Raw genomic sequence first — 17,887 nt, forward strand, 5'->3', positions numbered from 1 at the left:
GGCAGAGCTCTCAGATGCCAAGCCAGCCGGGGCAGCTGCAGCAGCCACCCCCTTTGAAGGGAGGGCTGCTGGCTCAGTGCAGCAGGGAGGCAGACAGCAGCCTGAGCCAAGCCCTGCACTCTGTCCCTTCCCTCCAGCTGCCTGCACGCACAGAACAGCCTGAGGGGGTGGGGCAGCCGGCTCATGGCCAGTCTCAGCTATGAGGGTGCATGTCCGCCTGCAGGGAAACCACAGGCCCAATCCAGGCGTGCAGCCCTGGGGGAAAGGATGCAGCCTGGGGCTCTTCACAGAGGAAGGGGATGAGGCATGGTAGTGTAGCTCCTCAGTGGACGTCACTCCAGTACCTCCAAGAGGGAGAATGGAGATCCAGCCAGCTGGAGGTAAAACATCCCGGCCCTCCTACCCTGCAGCCCCTGCATTGGGCCACAGGGACACCCCATGAGGCAATGCCCCCGGTGCATGCGGCTACGGCCTGCCTGCCCTGCCATTTCCATACCGGAACAGCACTGGTTCCACCGGGTCAAGGTGTACCCGTGGCAAGGGAGGACTTGGCCCAAACACATCAATCCAGGCAGTCCTGTGTCAGCAGGGTTCTTGCCACAGAAGAAAATCCATCGTCTCTGTGACTGGGGTTTAGGAAATTCCAGGGAACTGGGAAATGGGGAAGGAGGGCAGGGAAGCACCTCAGGTCCCAGACGTCGCTCTGACATGCAGAACGAGCCAAATTGTATTTGCCGGACATCGGATCAGAAAAGGTAAAAGAAAGAGGTTTGCCAATTCCTAGCCTGAGGCAGTTTAGGGCTAAGTAAATCCTGCAAGGCCAGCCTTCAGACCTGTAATTGCCTAGGGGCTGCAGAGGCAGCTGGGACATAGGTCATCTCTTGTAAGAACAGATCTGCTGCTCTGATTCCTGTTGTCCCACTCTGCCCTTCAAGTGCCTCAGACAATGCAGAGTCCATCCAGAAACCTCTTCCCTGCAGGATGATGGGTGTCTGAGGGGGTAGGGGGTGAGTTATGGGGCTTTTCACCTGACTCACAAGCTCGGCTCCAGCCCCAGGTTGGCGGAGACTGAAAGTCCTTCCCCTTTCCTGTTGGGTGGCCTCTGAGGGGAGCTGGTGCTGCAGCTTGCTGAACAGGTGATTACATCACCGTCCTGCTGGGAAGTGACTGTGCCCCTCATGGCTGTCATGACTACGGGGCTAACTGCACCTCTGTCCCCATTCTGGTCTCTCTGAGGGCACCTCCTCCGGTGTTTGGCCTCTTGCCCATTCTTGGCCCCTGGTGGGGTCTCAACATTCTTTCAGCATCAGCCCAGGAGCTGGGGACGCTCCCCTGTGTACAGCAACTGCTCGTCACCCTGCAACTCCATCCGACTGTGCTCAGGCCCCCTACATTTCCTCCTTTTGGGCACCTGAGCTCAGTGATAGCAACCAGCAGCTGCCTTGAAAGCAGGTGTTTTTATTTAGCAGTTGGAATAAAGCATCAGAGAGAGAGGATTTTAAAACAATTGAAGGCTGCCTCAGCCAAATACTAGCCCACATTCAGTCTCATCTAATCTGATGCTCATTGCAAGCTTCGTGCTAGGGGTTTCTCGTAAGTCAGGAGCAGAGCGGGACCAGCTCACATGAGCCCAGCGAGCCCAGATCCTCCTGAGAGTCTGGGAAGCAAGTGGCAGGTTTTGGAATTGAAGGGATGGGAATCACAGCCCCAGGGGATTGTGGGGTAGCACTGGCAGACTCTCCAGACCCGAGTCTGGCAACCCGGACTTGAGCTGTGTCTACGCTGCAGCATGCCTGGGCTCTGATGCGCATCACAGGAGGATCAGGCTCTGACTCGCCCGCCTCCAAGGGTCCATGGGCCCAAGTCAAGAGGGGTTATTGGTCTGAGTCAGACTCATTTCTGTGTGGAGGGAATGGGAGCTTGGGCTCGAACCTGAGTCTGCACCGAGCCTGCACTTAGTGTGCAGCGTAGACATACGCTGTGGGACTCCAGCTGGTTCCTCTGGTGCAAACAGGTTTGGGTGCTCCCCAAGGAGCCATTAAGGCTACTTGCTGTGACGTTGTCTCTTAATGACCCTTAAGTATAAGCTGTTAGAAAAGCCTCCTCTCTCTTGCCCTAGCTGGTAGGCTGTCCTAGCCAGATAGACCCTGCGGGTGACATATCCACCTCCATTTCTGCTACAGACACATCATGCTAGAAATAGGGCTAGTTACAACATTAATAATCACCAAAGAGCAGGAGCTGGGGATGCTACCCAGGTTTATCAGGGTTTATTATTGTCTTGATCTATGGAACACAGTTCTTCTGGAGGAATCTATTCAAGAAATTAACTCTACACTTCAGACTCAAAGAAAGAGGCACAGCTTGAGTTCCAGGTTTGTCCGTCTCGTTTACCAGGGACTAGAGCCCGGCTAGAGCTCATGCAGAATGCAGTCACAGCTAGAGGCTGAGTAACACATGGGAAATACTTAACCATTACGATATCTGTGGTCTGGAAAGGTCGCAACGCACTCTAAGGTGGAACAGAGCAGATGTAATAGCAAATCTACACAGTGTAGGATAGGATGTGAACAACTGATTCAACTGAAAATGCAGGGGAAACAGACTCTACCACACTGGAATTTGGCCAGGGCTTTGGGGTGAAGATCTCTTTCCTGGTAAAAAGCACCTCCGGGGCTCTTTAGTCAGGCCCTCAGTATTCCAGCTTAGCCCAAAGACAGCACCTTTAGCAGCACAGTGCCTCCTAATGCCTGACTAGGGCATTGGTTCAACAGTGACTGAGGGAAGAACCTCACCTGCTGAATCTTCAGTGCTAGTTCCTGGAGTGCCTGGGTTTTCCTTGAAGGCCGCCCCAGCCAAATACTAGCCTAGCTCAGCCCTGGTTAGCTAAAGGAATCTGGGGGCATGCCTTGCAGCACAAGGTGGCATGGCTTCTGGGAGCTCCCATAACTGACCAGGCGTGGAGCCTCAGCTACCCCATCACCCCTAGGTCAAGCCTGAGACACCCTGGCATGGGGGTTTGTGTTTAGGAAGGTTGCCCAGCCTCTTGCCTGTGCTATCACCACAAGAAAGACAAGGTGGGTGAGTGAATATCTTTTACTGGACCAACTTCTGTGCGTGAAAGAGACACGCTTTCAACTACACAGAGAGTGCCTTGAAAGTTTGTCGCTTTCACCCACCGACGTTGGGCCAGTAACCGATGTTACCTGACCCACTTTGTCTCTCCCACATCCTAGGACCAACATGGCTACAACAACACTGCAAACTATACCCAAACGTGGCATTAACACTCCATAGCCCTCTGCGGCTAAGTGCACCTGCTGCGTTAGTGAGCTGAATATGGTATTATGCATCCATTGCAGTGGAAGGCAGTGGCCCACACAGTGCGAGCAAGCACATTTTACACTGCTGCCTCTCCCCGGCCCCCAGCAACTTTCATTGGTGGCATGTTCAAATTCTACAATTAGTTTGGTCTATCCCAAAGAATCCCTGTATTTGTCGCCCAGGCACACAAACTCCACCCAACGCCCAGGGATGCCTCGCTTTCCTTTGCTCTGCTCAAAAGCAAAGAGCCAGACAACATAAAGGAAGCTTCCCCCCAACATTTGTGACTTCGCGCTCCAAGACTGGCAGCCAGTCGTACTTGCTTCTCAAGGGAGCAGCCTACAGTGCTGTCAGTTGAGAGGCATGTCGAAATTGGCAGATCTTGGAATTTCTGGACCTCGTAAATTTCTGGGTGGATCAGGAAACAAAAATTGGTTGTTTAGCTTAAATCTGATTGGCTGGAGCAGCCAGGGCCCCTCCCTCCTGCTCCTAAATATTTAGTCTGCAGAAGGCAGGTGCCATAGCAGACTCTGCAGAGCTTGAGCCAGTGTGCAGTGAGAGCAGCATCTGCCTGTAGGAGAGATGAACTGTTGCCGGTACCCTGTTGATGTGAAAGCTGTTGGCTTGATGCAGTGCAAAAAGCAGAAGGTACTTTGATCTGAGTCTCTTTCCTGGAAATATATTGACCACTGCAAATTAGGAAACTTTAGAGCTTTTTATTTTACAACTAGAGGGTCATGTTAGCTCTTCTGCTTGCCAATAGTGGGATCAAAAAGTTATCAGCTAGGACAGGAAGAATCTAACTTTTTCAGAGCCACATCTTAATAGAATGGCTGCCTCTTGGCTTCCCTGCCTTTCCATCCGTGATCCTGTACATTACCTCTAGCTCCTTCAGTGATTCCTTACAGGGAAAAGTAACTCTAGGAAAGGATTTAGCTTTTTAAAATTATTATTATTTTATTTTATTTTAAATGTGCCTTAACAGCTGGAAGCCAGCACTCTTGTCTCTGCGGACCCCCAGCAAGAGCTTGGTGCACCCCCAGTCTGGGAATCTCAAACCGCAGCTAGGGTGATCAAAGCCTGTTTTATTCCCTTTTTCAGAAGTACATGATGGCTGTGTCCTGGTCAGACCGAAACAACATTCTCATCTATAGGACTTTTGAAGAGTTTAAGAAATTTCATGTAAGTTAACAAATCCCTGGAAATGATTTCCATACTGGTGTTATTTTGCTGCTGCCATTATTGGCAGGTGGGAATGCCATTGCTCATTCTCTTTCTTTCCTTTCTTGCTCTCTGGGGTCACTCAGAAAGTATTGAAGAGAAAATTCCCCATAGAAGGTGGTTTACTGAAGAAATCTGACCGGAGCATTCCAAAGTTTAAAGGTAAGGGGATTTGATAAACAGGAGAGAGGGAAGGGAAGACCAACAAAAATGACTGGAGGGGTTGGAGGGAAGACCCTGATGTGGCAAGGGGACTAGAGGTCAGTCACTGGGTCAGAGCTGCAGCTGGTGCTGATTTACACCAGTGCAGAATCTGGCCTATTGTTGGCTTAAAAAAGGAACACATTTGGTAATTAACTTTCCAGTTTAAATATTGATCCAAGCCCTTTGCAACATGATACAGTGCAACCTTCATGCATGATCAAGGGCAAATGTAAGGCTTGATACAAAATAGCACTAACTCCAAGGCAAAAGCTATTGAAAAGGGTGAGGAGAGACACAACAATATTTACAGTAATTGATCCTGGTTCTATATATGAAGTCTCATACTGGGATGGGAATTAGCAATGTGTTGGCAGAAGGTACTGTGTACAAAGCAGTAGCACGTTATAGTCACTTGCTAACAGTGTTTTGCTTCTATCACTTCAAAGATGCAAAATTGATGCAGAGAAAGAGCAGGAATTTGAGCAGATCAATGGAGAGATTGAAACTGCTGGAGACTTACTCCCAGGAGCTGCTGAAAGTGGATGCTAAGGTCTCCCAGAGCGAAGATGTGATCCAGTTTTTCAAAGCTCAAACCCAAGACCTAGATCCTTCCTTTCCAGAAAACAGGTACTGATGGATTACACTTCCCCGGCTTTTCACATTTCTGTTTCATAAACAGGGGGAAGGGAAATTTCAATACAAAACGTGGAGAAAAAATTATTTTTTTTTTCCTGGAGAACGTTTTCCATTTTGTGATCCACTCTGAATTAATTAGTAATGCAGGAGGACTGAAGTGACATTGAATGATAAAAACACTGATAAGTTTTCCATAATGCTTCCCCCTGTTCTCCTTGCACCTTGATCCCTTTTTCCATTCTTACTTTTTTCAGGATGCAGAACTTTGCATTTTCTAGATATTGCTGGTTTCACTCAGACCACCGGTATATTTGTGCAGCAGAGCAGAAATAAAAATCAGCCAATATTTTCCTTAGTAATAATGTCTCTCAGCAATCTATGATCTGCTTTCCTGCCTGAGATTCTGTATTAGCAACTGCTTTTCAAATCTAGAGAGCTAGCTCATTTGAAATCATGGTTTTCAATTGGCAAACAGCAAAACAATAATAATGAACATATTAAAAATGAGGCAGTTTTCATTCTAGATCAAAGCACGCTCAGAAACAGTGAATTTCAGGGTTTTGATGTCTTGCTTAATGCAAAATGGATGGAGCAAGTTAATTACACTTTTGCAGACAGACAGAAAGCAAACAGGCAGGCTAACAACCTGTGTGCACCATGCTCTGACTCTTGCAATTCAGAAGGGTCATTACAAACCCCTGCAAAGTGGAAATGCAGATACTGCTAGGAGTGTGGGCCAGTGGTAAGGGACGGAGTATGGGAACCAGGGCCCTTTCGAGGTTTATTCCCAACTCTATGACTGTTTCACTGAGTGAGTTTGAGCACCTCTCTCAAACTCTCTGTGCCCCAGTATCCCACCTGTGAAATGGCCGTAAGAACTCATGTGAGAGGAGAGCTATGTTTGGGAATGTTTGCTGAGTGCTTTGAGATCCTATGGATTTAAATGATGCCTACCTGTTGTCCTGGCTTTCTGCATAGGGGTAAATTGCACCCAAAGGATGTTCCTGAAATTGATCCTAAATGCAGTCTCTCTCCTGGCTGCAGAACAAACCAATGTCATACTTTACTTTCCAGCATTATAATTATGCCCTCAGAAATGGGAGATGGAAAGAAAGACCAGCCCAAGCAGCAGAACCCCTCTGTTACTCAGCTGGTGGTCTCCCAGAGCTACAGCTGCATTGAAGCCTATGAAACCAAAGACACAAAGAACAGACCCTTCAAAGTTGCCAAGAAGGAAATTGTCGAAGTGTTAATCAAGGACATGACCGGTATGTCTTGTATGGTTGGTTATTTTCTGGTTTTGGATGTGAATTCTAGAGATTTTTAGACTGGCTTGTGGCCTGACAAAAATGTGTGTTTGTGTTTTGTTTTGTAATATGGGGTGTGTATACTGGATGGTATAACTTACCTTGTTTAGGACTGTAAATATTTTATCAAGAAGAAAAGAACAAGTGAAGTAGGATTTTCTGGTTGGTGGAACAAGGAGTGCAAGTGTCAGGACTCCTAGGTTCTATTCCTAACCTTGGGAGAGAGCATGAGTTGGGGGCTCCAAGATCCTGACTCCCAGGGCTGCCCCATTTATAAAAACAATGGCAAGTGTTAGGCCATTTAATATGGGGTGGTTGCCATCTCCTCTATAATAATTAACAGAGGGGCTGCAAGCTTCAATAATGAATGGCTGAGAAGCACTTTGACAGCAGTGTCCAAGTGCAATGTATTGTGTTATTAAACGTGCTCCTGCATTACATGCTCCCTCCTGCTGTTTGCTGCAGGGTGGTGGCTGGTGGAGAACAAGGATCAGCAAATAGCCTGGTTCCCAGCTCCGTATCTGGAGGAGAGAGTAACTGGGGAGGAGAGTCCAAATGCCAGAGAACTGGATGAGGAGGGTGAGTCTGTTTATCCCTTGCTGTGGCTCTGAGCTTTCCATCACTTGGGGCTGCATGTCACTACACTGACATTTCTCCCCTAAAAGTAGGTCCTGCAAAAAAAAAAGGGTTTCAGCTCAGAATGAAAAACAAACACGTCACAGAGAGGAGACACGAGCTGGTGGTTAACACCCAGGACTGGGACCTGGGAGACCTGGGTTCCAGTGCCCAGCCCTGCCACTGACTTGTTGTGTGACCTCAGGCAAGTCCCTTACAGGGATGTCTATTTAAAGCTCACACTCATCTGAACACCTTTACCTGTTGTCATTACAAACAGCCCTGCGGATGACAATTTTCCCCAATTTGTTTCCTTTGTGCTTTTGACGACGACAATTACCCTGTGGGTCAGTTGGTCATTTTTCCGGACACCCAGCTGGTAATGGGACTTGGGGCCAGGGGCAGCACTTGGAACCCACTTTAACTTCCTGAAGACTGACTAGATTTGGAGTTGACATGGTGTCTTTTAGCCCTAGGCCTTGGTTCCTCCATCTCCGTAATCCTTACCCACTGCAGAGGGGCTTTGTGAGGCTCGATTTTTCTAATGCGTAAATTCACCCTTGTCCAGAGGGCCAGTCTAAAGTGACGCCAAGACATTGGGCTGGTCCCTCCACCTGGGGTGAATGATCCCCTAAGGCTTGTAAGTTCTGCTGCCCAGATGGCAGGCAGTCCAGAGTGGTGGTCCTACACTCTATCCAGGGCGCTCTCTTACCTGCAAAGCAGAAATGACCCCTTCCTCTTTCTTCCAGGGACTCTGTATTACGCCGTGCGGGCCTACGAATCTCAGAAGGCTGATGAGCTCTCTCTGAATGTCGGGGTAGTTGTGGAGGTGCTGGAGAAATCTGACAATGGCTGGTGGCTGATCTGGTAAGGAGGTTCTCTTCCCCCATCCCCCTTCTGAGTCAGCGCTCCATGAGAGAGCCCGTTAGCAGCGGCTCACTCATTCCCAGCCCTGGGGAGGGTGTGCAGGGACCTCTCAGCCTTTGGCAGTGACCCAGACTGTTTTAGAGAACTCTCTCACCCAGGCAGGGATCTTTCCCCTGTCTTTCTGTCTAATACACAGGAATGGGCTGGACTCCCTTGAAGGGGGCGGGGGTCCAGGGACTGAAGGACTGCACTTGGGGACGGCTAGTCCTGTGCTGGGGAGCCTGTCCAGTGCTGCTTGGGAGGAATTAAGAATCCTCAGTGAAACTTCCAGGGCGAAATCCATCTCTCCCCCACAAAACCCTGAGTGAACGGACTGTGTGTGGGGAAGCGGTCGGAGACTGGCATGGAATTCATGCCTATGGGCTGGGATGGCAGCCACCGACCCCAGTACACCGCTATCCTAGCTGCAGAATCTCTATGCGGGCATGGATACGGTTACCCTGGCAGCACCCCAGTGACCCCTCTGTGCTTGTCCACTGAAAGCTGGCATGGATCCCGTCAGGGCAGCTTGCAGGGCCCCGCTCCCTTGGGATGGATTCAACCCCAAAGGCTCTATTTGAGCACACCATTCTACACGTCCCATGGGTCTCATCTGTCATCGAATCATAGAAGATGAAGGTTGGAAGAGACCTCAGGAGGTCACCTAGTCCAATCCCCTGCTCAAAGCAGGACCAACGCCAACCTTGTCTCCCTTAGCTTTGGTGTCACCAGTTCTGAGCTCGCTCCTTGTCTTCCCTTTGCCCAGCCCCACCCCAAGTTCTGTCCCTATCTCCCAGGTCTGGCATAGGTGGCTGGTACCTAGCACCCCCCGCCTGCATTTCCCTGGGATGGGAGTGCCCTTAGGGACTCTGATCTCCCCGGCATGGTTGGATCACACGTGAAGTTGCCCTTATCCTTAAGTATTGCCTTCCCCTGCTTTTCCCTCAGGTACAATGAGCGCACTGGCTACATCCCCTCCATGTTCCTCCAGCCCTATAAGAACCCGCACAGCAAGTTCCAAACAATGGTGAACACTGGCCTCTGTGTGTCCACCCCTAACCTGCTGCAGGCCGCCAGCCTCTCCAACTGGAGTTCCCTCCCCCAGCGCAAGACACAGGCAGGGGACGAGCCCCCGACTCGCTCAGCGCATGAGAGGCCCATAAAGGGCAGGGATCCTCCGAGCAGAATGAGATCGAGATCTCTGAGCGGCCCGCTGCCTGCGGCAGAGAGCACAGCCAGCTCCAACCTCACGTGTGAGCTAGACAGCCTGTCTGTTAGTTCTGGGAGCGGGAGCGAACACGGCTTCAACCGGGATTGGAAGGCAGGCTCATCAGGGTCTCTGCCTGGAGTCAAGCAGGCTGGGGCTGGCCTCCTGCAAGCGAGCCTAGGTCAAGCCTCGGCCAGTCGAGGCAGCAAAGCTCCTCACCTCACCAGCAAGGATAGGAATGATTCAGGCTTTGAGGAGGAGTCTCCAAGCGACTCAGATTCTTTCCTTCACAGCCCAGACTCTGCTGCCAGCATCCCCAAGGTGCCCGTGCGACCCGCGGTCCAGGAAATCCTCCAGAAATGCAGCACTGTGACCAAGAGAGCTGTGCAAAGGGCTGCACCCAGGCCAAGCCTGCAACCCTCCCCTCACCTCCACCCTGGAGGGGAGACGTGTGCAAAACCGACTGATGCTCTAGACCATGTGTGTCTCCGATGAGACTCCGTTATCGCCCTGAGCTGGAGGGTGGGGACTGCAGTAGCTGAAATTCCTGACATTATCCTGGCTCAGCTGACTGAGAGGATGGACTCAGCCTTTAACTCCTGGTTGGAAGCTGCTCTTGCATGGTTGCTTGACTGGCTGGTTTGCTCTAATACACTGGACTCGCTGTTCACACAGGAAGAACTGGAGGCTGGAATGCCGCAGAATTGTCTCTGCTGCAGATACTGCACCAGATCCGCAACTGGCATAAATGGGGTCATTCCACTGACTTCAGTAGAGTTGTTTACACCAGCTGAGGCTTTGGCCCACTAACTGGTTAAGAGGTTAAACTTTAGAGTTAAATTAATCCCAGCCATCTGCCTAAGGATTGCTTTACCCCATTATTGGGGCATGAAGGGAACTGAGGCCCAGAGGCTAAGTGACTTGCTCAAGGTTACACAGAAAATCAGAGTAGGAAATTGAACCCTGATCTTGTAAGTGCGAGGCCAGCACCCAAACCACCAGACCAGCCTTCCTCTGAAAGACTTGTACTTAAGTGCAGTGTTAAATCAGTGCAGGCTGGGATCAGTTTGCTTTACACATTGTAACCACATCTCTCACACTTCAGCACATGTATTCTCTTAGGGTCCACTGCAACGTTAGGCGATTCAGTCCCCACCCTTGTAAACAATCACATTTGTTGGGAGGAGAGGGAGTTCTCTGACCCAGACTTTCTTTCGCTTATTTCGGTAGAGCCAAGTGAATAATTCATAGGAATCATTTATTCAAACTGTCCAGTCCTCTGCTCTGTCCCCAAATTGACCTGCGAGCAGTTTGGAATGTTGTTGAACCATGAATGAATTCAATGCTATTTGTCAAACCGTTTTGGTGAATCACACTGGATCTGCAGATTGGCCACCAGAACTGAAAAGTCAAGCTGTTAGGCAGCTTGGATGGCTGGCTTTATCCTTCCAAGGCGGGTCTGTACGGGCTTGGGCGCGTAAGTCCCATGATCTCACTTATCTATGTGAATGACCGTAATTATTTGGATCAGGTCTTTGGTGTGAATTTTCCCCCTTCTGAGCTAAGTGTTGACTGTCAATGAAGATTCTCTAATATTAGCTTAAATTCACCCTTTACACAACCATTCCCACCTGTAAACTCACTCCTGAAGATGCTCATGGGAAAACCTATTTTTAATTCAAAGGCGCTTTAAGCTATCCCACCCCCGAGCAGTAATTTAATTACCCTTCCATAAATCTGCTATTCTGACTTTCTGAGACATGCCTGTGAGATCACAATGAACCAAGCTGTTTTGTTCAGCTTGCAAGGTATTTATTGTTCTAAATTACATGTATTTATGGCTTGGTTTGGATTAAACATATGATAGAACCTCTCTGTTTCTTAGAACTCGGACACAGTACTTGGTTTATTTTACATTTCAAGGATCTGTTCGTTTTAGGAATTAAAATTTGGCAGGTAATGAGTTTGGAGGGTGATGGGTACAGCCTAGGAACCTGGGCCAGATCCTCAGCTGCTGTGGATTGTCAGAGCTCCCTGGGGATGTGCAGGAAATCAGTCATCTAGGAACACAGAATTACAGACAAAAACTACTTGAAAAGAACATTAAGGTTGCAAAGTGCCTGAATTCAGTTTGCCTGTGCAAAGAAAGGTTTCAGCACATGGCCACAACCTTGGGTAACAGCCAAATGTCTGCCCTAGGATGGACTGTGATTTCTTTAACGGTCCTTCCTCAAGAGTCTTGTGACTACTCATTTGGCATCCCTACAAGGCTGCAGCATTGTAATTGTCTCATGGCTGCCCTGGGGCAGTTCTCAGTTTGTTTTCTTAGGCTTTGCTTCCTTCCTGACTAACATGGGAGGCACTTTCTGTTTATTTTTAAACCTCTAAGCCTCCTATCCACTCGGCAGTCACTGCCCCTCTTGAATCACTTACTGCACCTCAGCTGGGGTGACCAGATAGCAAGTGTGAATAATCTGGACAGGGGATGGGGGAGTACAAGGCATCTATATAAGACAAGGTCCTGAATATCAGGACTGTCCCTATAAACTCGGGACATCTCAGCACAAGTGCACCCTTTGAGCATACTGTTCGCGCTGCAGCTTCTCCTTTTGAAGATTAAAAGTTGAAATCGCTTATTAGGGGAATTAGTAGCTTTAACCTGCTCCTCCTGCAATGACACATTAAAGCTTCTCAGCCACTTGAAAGAACAAGGAGTCCTTGTGGCCCTTTAGAGACTAACAAATGTATTTGGGCATAAGCTCTCGTGAAGTGGGTTTTAGCCCACAAAAGCTTATGCCCGAAGAAATTTGTTAGTCTCTAAGGTGCCACAAGGACTCCGCGTTGTTTTTGCTGATACAGACTAACACGGCTGCTACTCTGAAACCTGTCAGCCACTTGAGGAATTCCTGTTTCCATCTCACAGGGAGAAAGATGCGGACACGGTGCCAATGTCTGTGTGCAGAGAAATTAAAAGCCATTAAGAAGCAACTTCCTCCCTCTCTGCTCTCTAGGGATCGCATCTGCTTACGCATGGCTGCAGCTGCTCTCTCTGCATAGTGATTTTCAGCTCTGCCTCTGCACGCCTGAGCTGTCGCTTGTCCAATCCCACAGGTCAGCCTGTCTCTCTGACCTCTCCTGTTGCATCTCATGCCATCAATTGCAACTCAGCATGGCCAAAACAGAATTGGTCTCAATCCCTCACTCCTTCTTTTCCCCATCACTGCTGGCATTTCCACCCATCCTCCCAGGCCCCCAAACCTAGGTGTCATCCTTGACTCTACCTCCCTCTAGCCCCACACATCTAGGCTGTCTCCAGATCTCACTACTGCTGCTTCCCTAATGGTTCCATGAGCCAGTCCCCCTCTCTGTCCACACTGCTGAAATTCTCATCTCGCTACTCGAATACAAAGAATGAAATAAGCCCGTGGCACCCATGCTGGGTGAGGGCGGGAAACACTCCTCAGAAGAGCCCTACTGCACTCCAAGGCCTGCCCCCAAACCTTTATCTTCTAATCCCAACAAGCAGCCTCATACTAATAGGAGTGACCTATCTTATGGGTGGTGCTGTCCATTGCAAAAGTCCGAGGAGCGGGAATGTCCCAAGCCTGTAAATTCCGTGACTGTGCGGTTGGAGCGGCAAGCCGGTCCAGAGCTCTCCTTAACACTGACCGGCTCCGCAAGTCGGCCCATCCCAGGACGTGCTGAGTAACTATCCCCGTGCGGGCTCTGTACAGCTCAAGCCAGATGCATCAGTGTCACGGAGAGATGAGCTGCCCAAGGTATGCTGCCGGGGTGCAGGTTGCTGGCTCAGTGCAGCATGAGGACACAGATGAAGCCAAGCTTTTCCTCTGAGTTGTAAATATATTTATATCTTCCAAATATGTATTTTCCCTTCGTCTGGCAGTGCGTGGGAACATGATGTTGGCATCCTGGTCAAGTCAAATGTATATGTAGGAAAGAGAGGCTGACAGGCCCTTTTAATGCACCATCGTAGCTGCATGGCACTGAGAATATATGCTTAAGAGGCTGGGGGTGGGGCAAGGGGTGTTGGATAATGGGGTCGAAGGGGAGGGTTGGAAGGGGTTTACAAGACATCTATTTTGCAGTTGTTCTCCCCGTTTCACAAACTAAAAACTAGCGAGTTGCCAACCCAATATATTGAGCTTTTCAGAATATGTTACGTGACAAGCGGCTACTCCAACCTCTGAATAAAGAGCAGTAAGCGACAGCCAAAGGCTTCAGTAATCTGGAGAGAGAAGAGGGCTCACGGCTGCCTGCAGAATTCCAACAGCGTTTAAGCCAGTCCCTGTGCGGAGAGTCTCTGCTCAGCGATCCATTTCAGCTCAAAATCTGCAGAGGCGTCCAAAGAACGGAAGGGGCACAAACTGGGATGTGCCATGGTTACGTTAAAACAGGCAAAGGACCCTGGCTGGCAGGCCGTAACACGGGGTGGGGACGTTGTCCCACTCCTTGTCCCCTAATCACCCCCTCCTGGGACCCCCTGCCCTTAACCGCCCCCCTGGGACCTCACCCCCATCCAACCCCCCCTGCTCCCTGACTGCCCTGCTCCCTATCCACCCCCCGCCCCCTGACAGGCCCCCCAGGAACCCCCCCTCCCCCTAAAGCCCCTTTCAGAATGCGGCCCTGTGAACATGGGCGGAGGAGCAGGGGCAGCCAGAGAGACGCGGCGGTTTCCCCTTCAAAGCACCGCTTCTCTCTGGCCGGCTGCGTGGCCGCCCCTGCTCCTCCCGAGTCCTCCGCCCGCGTTCGCCGCGCTCCTGCCACCCGCGCCGCCTGCCTGCTCCCCTGTGGCTGCTGGTGAGCCTCCCTCCCTGCTCTCCCCTGCCCCCACAGTGCAGCCCCCTCCCGTGTTGGTGGCGCAGTACGCTGAGGCTGCGGGGTAGGGGGGATAGCGAGGGAGGGGCCGGGGACTAGGCTCCCCGGCCGGGAGCTCAAGGGCCGGGCAGGACGGGCCCGCGGGCCATACTTTGCCCACACACTCTGGCCTAACACATGCCTGCCGTGAAGTTGTAGCTGGGCAACAGAGGCAGGCAGCGGCCAGCAGAGGGCACTTACAAGGAGAGATGGGGGTTAAAGCACAGTAACTCAGACTAAAGGGCCTCTTGGGGCAGGTTACATTATAGATGACACGGTGCTTAGATTTAAGTGCTAGTGATGAGCGCTTTGCAGTAGCTGAGACACTGGTTAAACGGGGGACTCGCCTCCTTTCAGCCCAGTTGTTTTCTCCTGCAGGTGAGCACCGAGTTCGTATTATGATCGTTGCCAGAGCAGCAGATCGATGTACTAGAGATACAGCAGATTCTAAGTACCTGAGGGAGACTCTGCTGCTGATTTGCTCCTGGGAACTGTTAGAAGTGGAGAGTAAAGTCTCCAAGGGTGAAACTGGTGTCCAGCGTTTCATGGCAGAGTTTCAGGATCTGGAGCCTGTGTTCTGCAGAAGCCAGGACCCATCAGGCATGCCTTTCCTCCCAATTAATTATCTTGCAAAACACTTTAAAGATGTAGAAAGCTATACAATAAGCGGTGAGCAGCAGTACTGGTTCACTCAGCACAGTTCTGAAGACCAAGGTTCTGATGAAAATACTCCTGTAGAGGCAGGGAGCTTTCCTCCAACAGCTCCTCGTTTTACCAATGATTTTTGATCTGTAGATCTCTTTTCAAAATGTCATTTGCATTTTCAAACAGCCCTGGGCTTATTAAATGCAAACAAACTAGGGTAGAACAACATTGCAGGGCTGTAAGAAACTGAAAAGAGCAAGATCATTCAGGTGTAATATTATCCCTCCCTCTCTATATACGCCCATCGTCACCAGCTATCAGAGCAGCTAAAAGCAATATAGCCAACATGCTGGTACAACAAGGTGAGTGAACGATTGGAGAAGTAGCCTTAAAGAGAACTGCAGTAATTAGCCCTAACATCTTTGTTACTGGAGAAAGACCAGTGCCATGTATCAAACTAAGTTTTAAGGCCCTGATTCAGCAAACCGCTTTAGGCACATGCATGCTTTTACCCGGTAAACAGCACAGATTATACCTATTCAGGGAGTTACCACCCCAGAGACTCTTTTCTTTCAGTTTTGTGATCATGCAACCAGCCCCAGGATCTGGGCAGAATCTAAGCCAAGTAGCCTAAGCCAAGCAGCTGTTCCATCAGGCACCCAGCAATCTCCCAGAGTTACAGATGCATTGCAGCCTTTGAAACCAGACACAAACAGACCCTTTCAAGTTAACAAGGCTCCAGTCCCCAGTGGATTAATCAGGGCCACCAAAGGCATGTTTTCCATCTGTTGTCATTTGGAGCTTAAGATGTGAAGTAAAAGATTAGAGTCTCCACGGAAAGGTTTTGTGGTTGTGAGCTGCCAACAGCTCTGTTTGTGGGATCTGCTCTTATGGAAATGTATTTGATCAAGGGAAAAATGGGCTTGCAGTTCTTCTGGTTGTTACATGCTCATTTCTGCTGGTTGCTGCACTGGGGTAGCTGGTGATGGTGGAGTACTAGCTAAACCTGGTTCCCAATTCCATTTCTGGACAGGACAATTAGGCCTGGTCTGCACTATGAGCTTATGTCGGCTTTAGCAGCATTAAATCCAAATTAACCCTGCACCCATCCACACAATGAAGCCATTTTTTCGAAACAAAGGGCTCTTAAAACCAATTTCTGTACTCTTCCCCAAGGAGGGGATTAGCGCTGAAATTGACATCGCCGTTTTGAATTAGGGTTAGTGTGGACCCAATTCGAAGGTATTGGCCTCCGGGAGCTATCCCACAGTGCACCATTGTGACTGCTCTGGACAGCACTCTGAACTCGGATGCACTGGCCAGGCATACAGGAAAAGCCCCGGGAATTTTTCAATCTCATTTCCTGTTTGGCCAGGCGAGCTCATCAGCGCAGTGACGATACAGTCCCAGAATCGAAAAAGAGCTCCAGCAGGGACCGAACGGGATCTGATCGCTGTATGGGGAGAGGAATCCGTGCTTTCAGAACTACGTTCCAAAAGACGAAATGCCAAAACATTTCAAAAAAATCTCAGAGGCCATGAGGGACAGAGGCTACAGCAGGGACGCAACACAGTGCCGTGTGAAAGTTAAGGAGCTCAGACAAGCGTACCAGCCAAAGAATCAAACGGACACTCCGGGACAGAGCCCCAGACATGCCGCTTCTACGCTGAGCTGCATGCAATTCTAGGGGGGGCCGCAACCACCACCCCACCCCTGTCCATGGACTCCGAGGATGGGATACTCTCCGTCATGGCTGACGATTTTGCAGATGAGGAGGACGAGCTTGGGGAGAGCACACAGCACACCATTTTTCCATGGCATTAGCCGGCCCCATTAACACCATGATCTCCAAATCGTGCGGGAACGCGGTTTTAAAGAAAAGTGTGTTCATGTCCTGATCACCGCGCTGCCGTTGCCTCCTCGCCTGGTTTTTCAGGTGCTGGTTCTGCATACACCGCACGATAACGCGCGAGGTGTTTACAATGGTCATAACTGCTGCGGTGAGCTGAACGGGCTCCATGCTTGCCATGCTACGGCATCTGCTCCTGCTCGGGCAATCCAAGGAAAAGGGCACGAAACGATTGTTTGCCATTGCTCTGGCGGAGGGAGGGGCAACTGACAACATGGTTTACAGGGTTGGCTTACAGGGAATTAAAATCAACAAAGGGGGCGGCTTTGCGAGAAACAGAATGGCCCTTTCAAGGATAGAACTCAAAACTGGGTTTAGCAGGCCGTTGATTTCATGGAGGGAGGGAGAAGAAAATGAATACAAAACAGATCTGGTCTATTTCTTGTTTTGATCCACTTCATCTATCTTTATACATCTTGCTGGCAGCAGACTGTGCAGTACGACCGCTAGCCGTCATCATCTCCTGGGTGCTCGGCAGAAGACGGTGCAGTATGACTGCTGGCCATTGTCTTCTGCTGGCTGCACTGCCGGTAGGACTGAATCGCCATGAGACTAAACTTAAAAGGGAAATGACCTGGCTGAGTCACTCCCATGTTTGCCCAGGTGCCCCGACCTCACTGAGGTCGGTTAAAAGAGCACCCTGGACTACGTCGACGACGGCTACCAGTCATACTGCACTGACTGCTGCCAAAAGGCAATAAACTGTTGCTGTGTAGCAATGCAGTACCATGTCTGCCAGCAGCCAGGAGACATACGGTGATGGTTAGCTGAGCGGGCTCCATGCTTGCCGTGGTATGGCGTCTGCACAGATAACTCAAGAAAAAAGGCCCTTGCTTTCACGGAGGGAGGGAAGGGGGGCCTGACGATATGTACCCAGAACCACCCGCGACAATGTTTTAGCACCATCAGGCACTGGGATTTCTACCCAGAATTCCAATGGGCAGTAGAAACTGCGGGAACTGTGGGATAGCTACAGACAGTGCAATGCTCCGGAAGTCCATGGTTGCCTCGGTACTGGGGACATACTCCGCCGACTAC

At 50.2% G+C, this 17,887-nt stretch overlaps 2 protein-coding genes across 2 annotated transcripts in view; both read left to right on the top strand.

The window, feature by feature from the left end:
• The window catches only part of RPS2 (ribosomal protein S2), a 75,690-nt gene that overhangs the window by 21,792 nt on the left and 36,011 nt on the right, over positions 1-17,887 (top strand). The gene's annotated exons all lie outside the window — the stretch shown is intronic.
• NOXO1 (NADPH oxidase organizer 1) lies at positions 4,426-9,915 on the top strand. Its single transcript, XM_073361515.2, has 7 exons — positions 4,426-4,506; positions 4,632-4,707; positions 5,196-5,376; positions 6,460-6,653; positions 7,158-7,271; positions 8,057-8,174; positions 9,162-9,915. Exons 1-7 carry the CDS (start codon positions 4,432-4,434, stop codon positions 9,913-9,915), a joined length of 1,512 nt encoding a protein of 503 aa, XP_073217616.1. The 5' UTR covers positions 4,426-4,431.

Source organism: Lepidochelys kempii, chromosome 10 (assembly GCF_965140285.1).
Source record: "Lepidochelys kempii isolate rLepKem1 chromosome 10, rLepKem1.hap1, whole genome shotgun sequence".
Classification (NCBI taxonomy): Eukaryota; Metazoa; Chordata; order Testudines; family Cheloniidae; genus Lepidochelys; species Lepidochelys kempii.

What these genes read in the sequence shown, in the direction of transcription:
- NOXO1 (XM_073361515.2), top strand. Translation starts at nt 4,432, where the DNA reads ATGATGGCTGTGTCCTGGTCAGACCGAAACAACATTCTCATCTATAGG. An exon ending in AAGAGTTTAAGAAATTTCAT is followed by an intron (nt 4,507 to 4,631) that starts GTAAGTTAACAA and finishes GGGGTCACTCAG; the next exon opens with AAAGTATTGAAGAGAAAATT. An exon ending in AATGGCTGGTGGCTGATCTG is followed by an intron (nt 8,175 to 9,161) that starts GTAAGGAGGTTC and finishes CTTTTCCCTCAG; the next exon opens with GTACAATGAGCGCACTGGCT.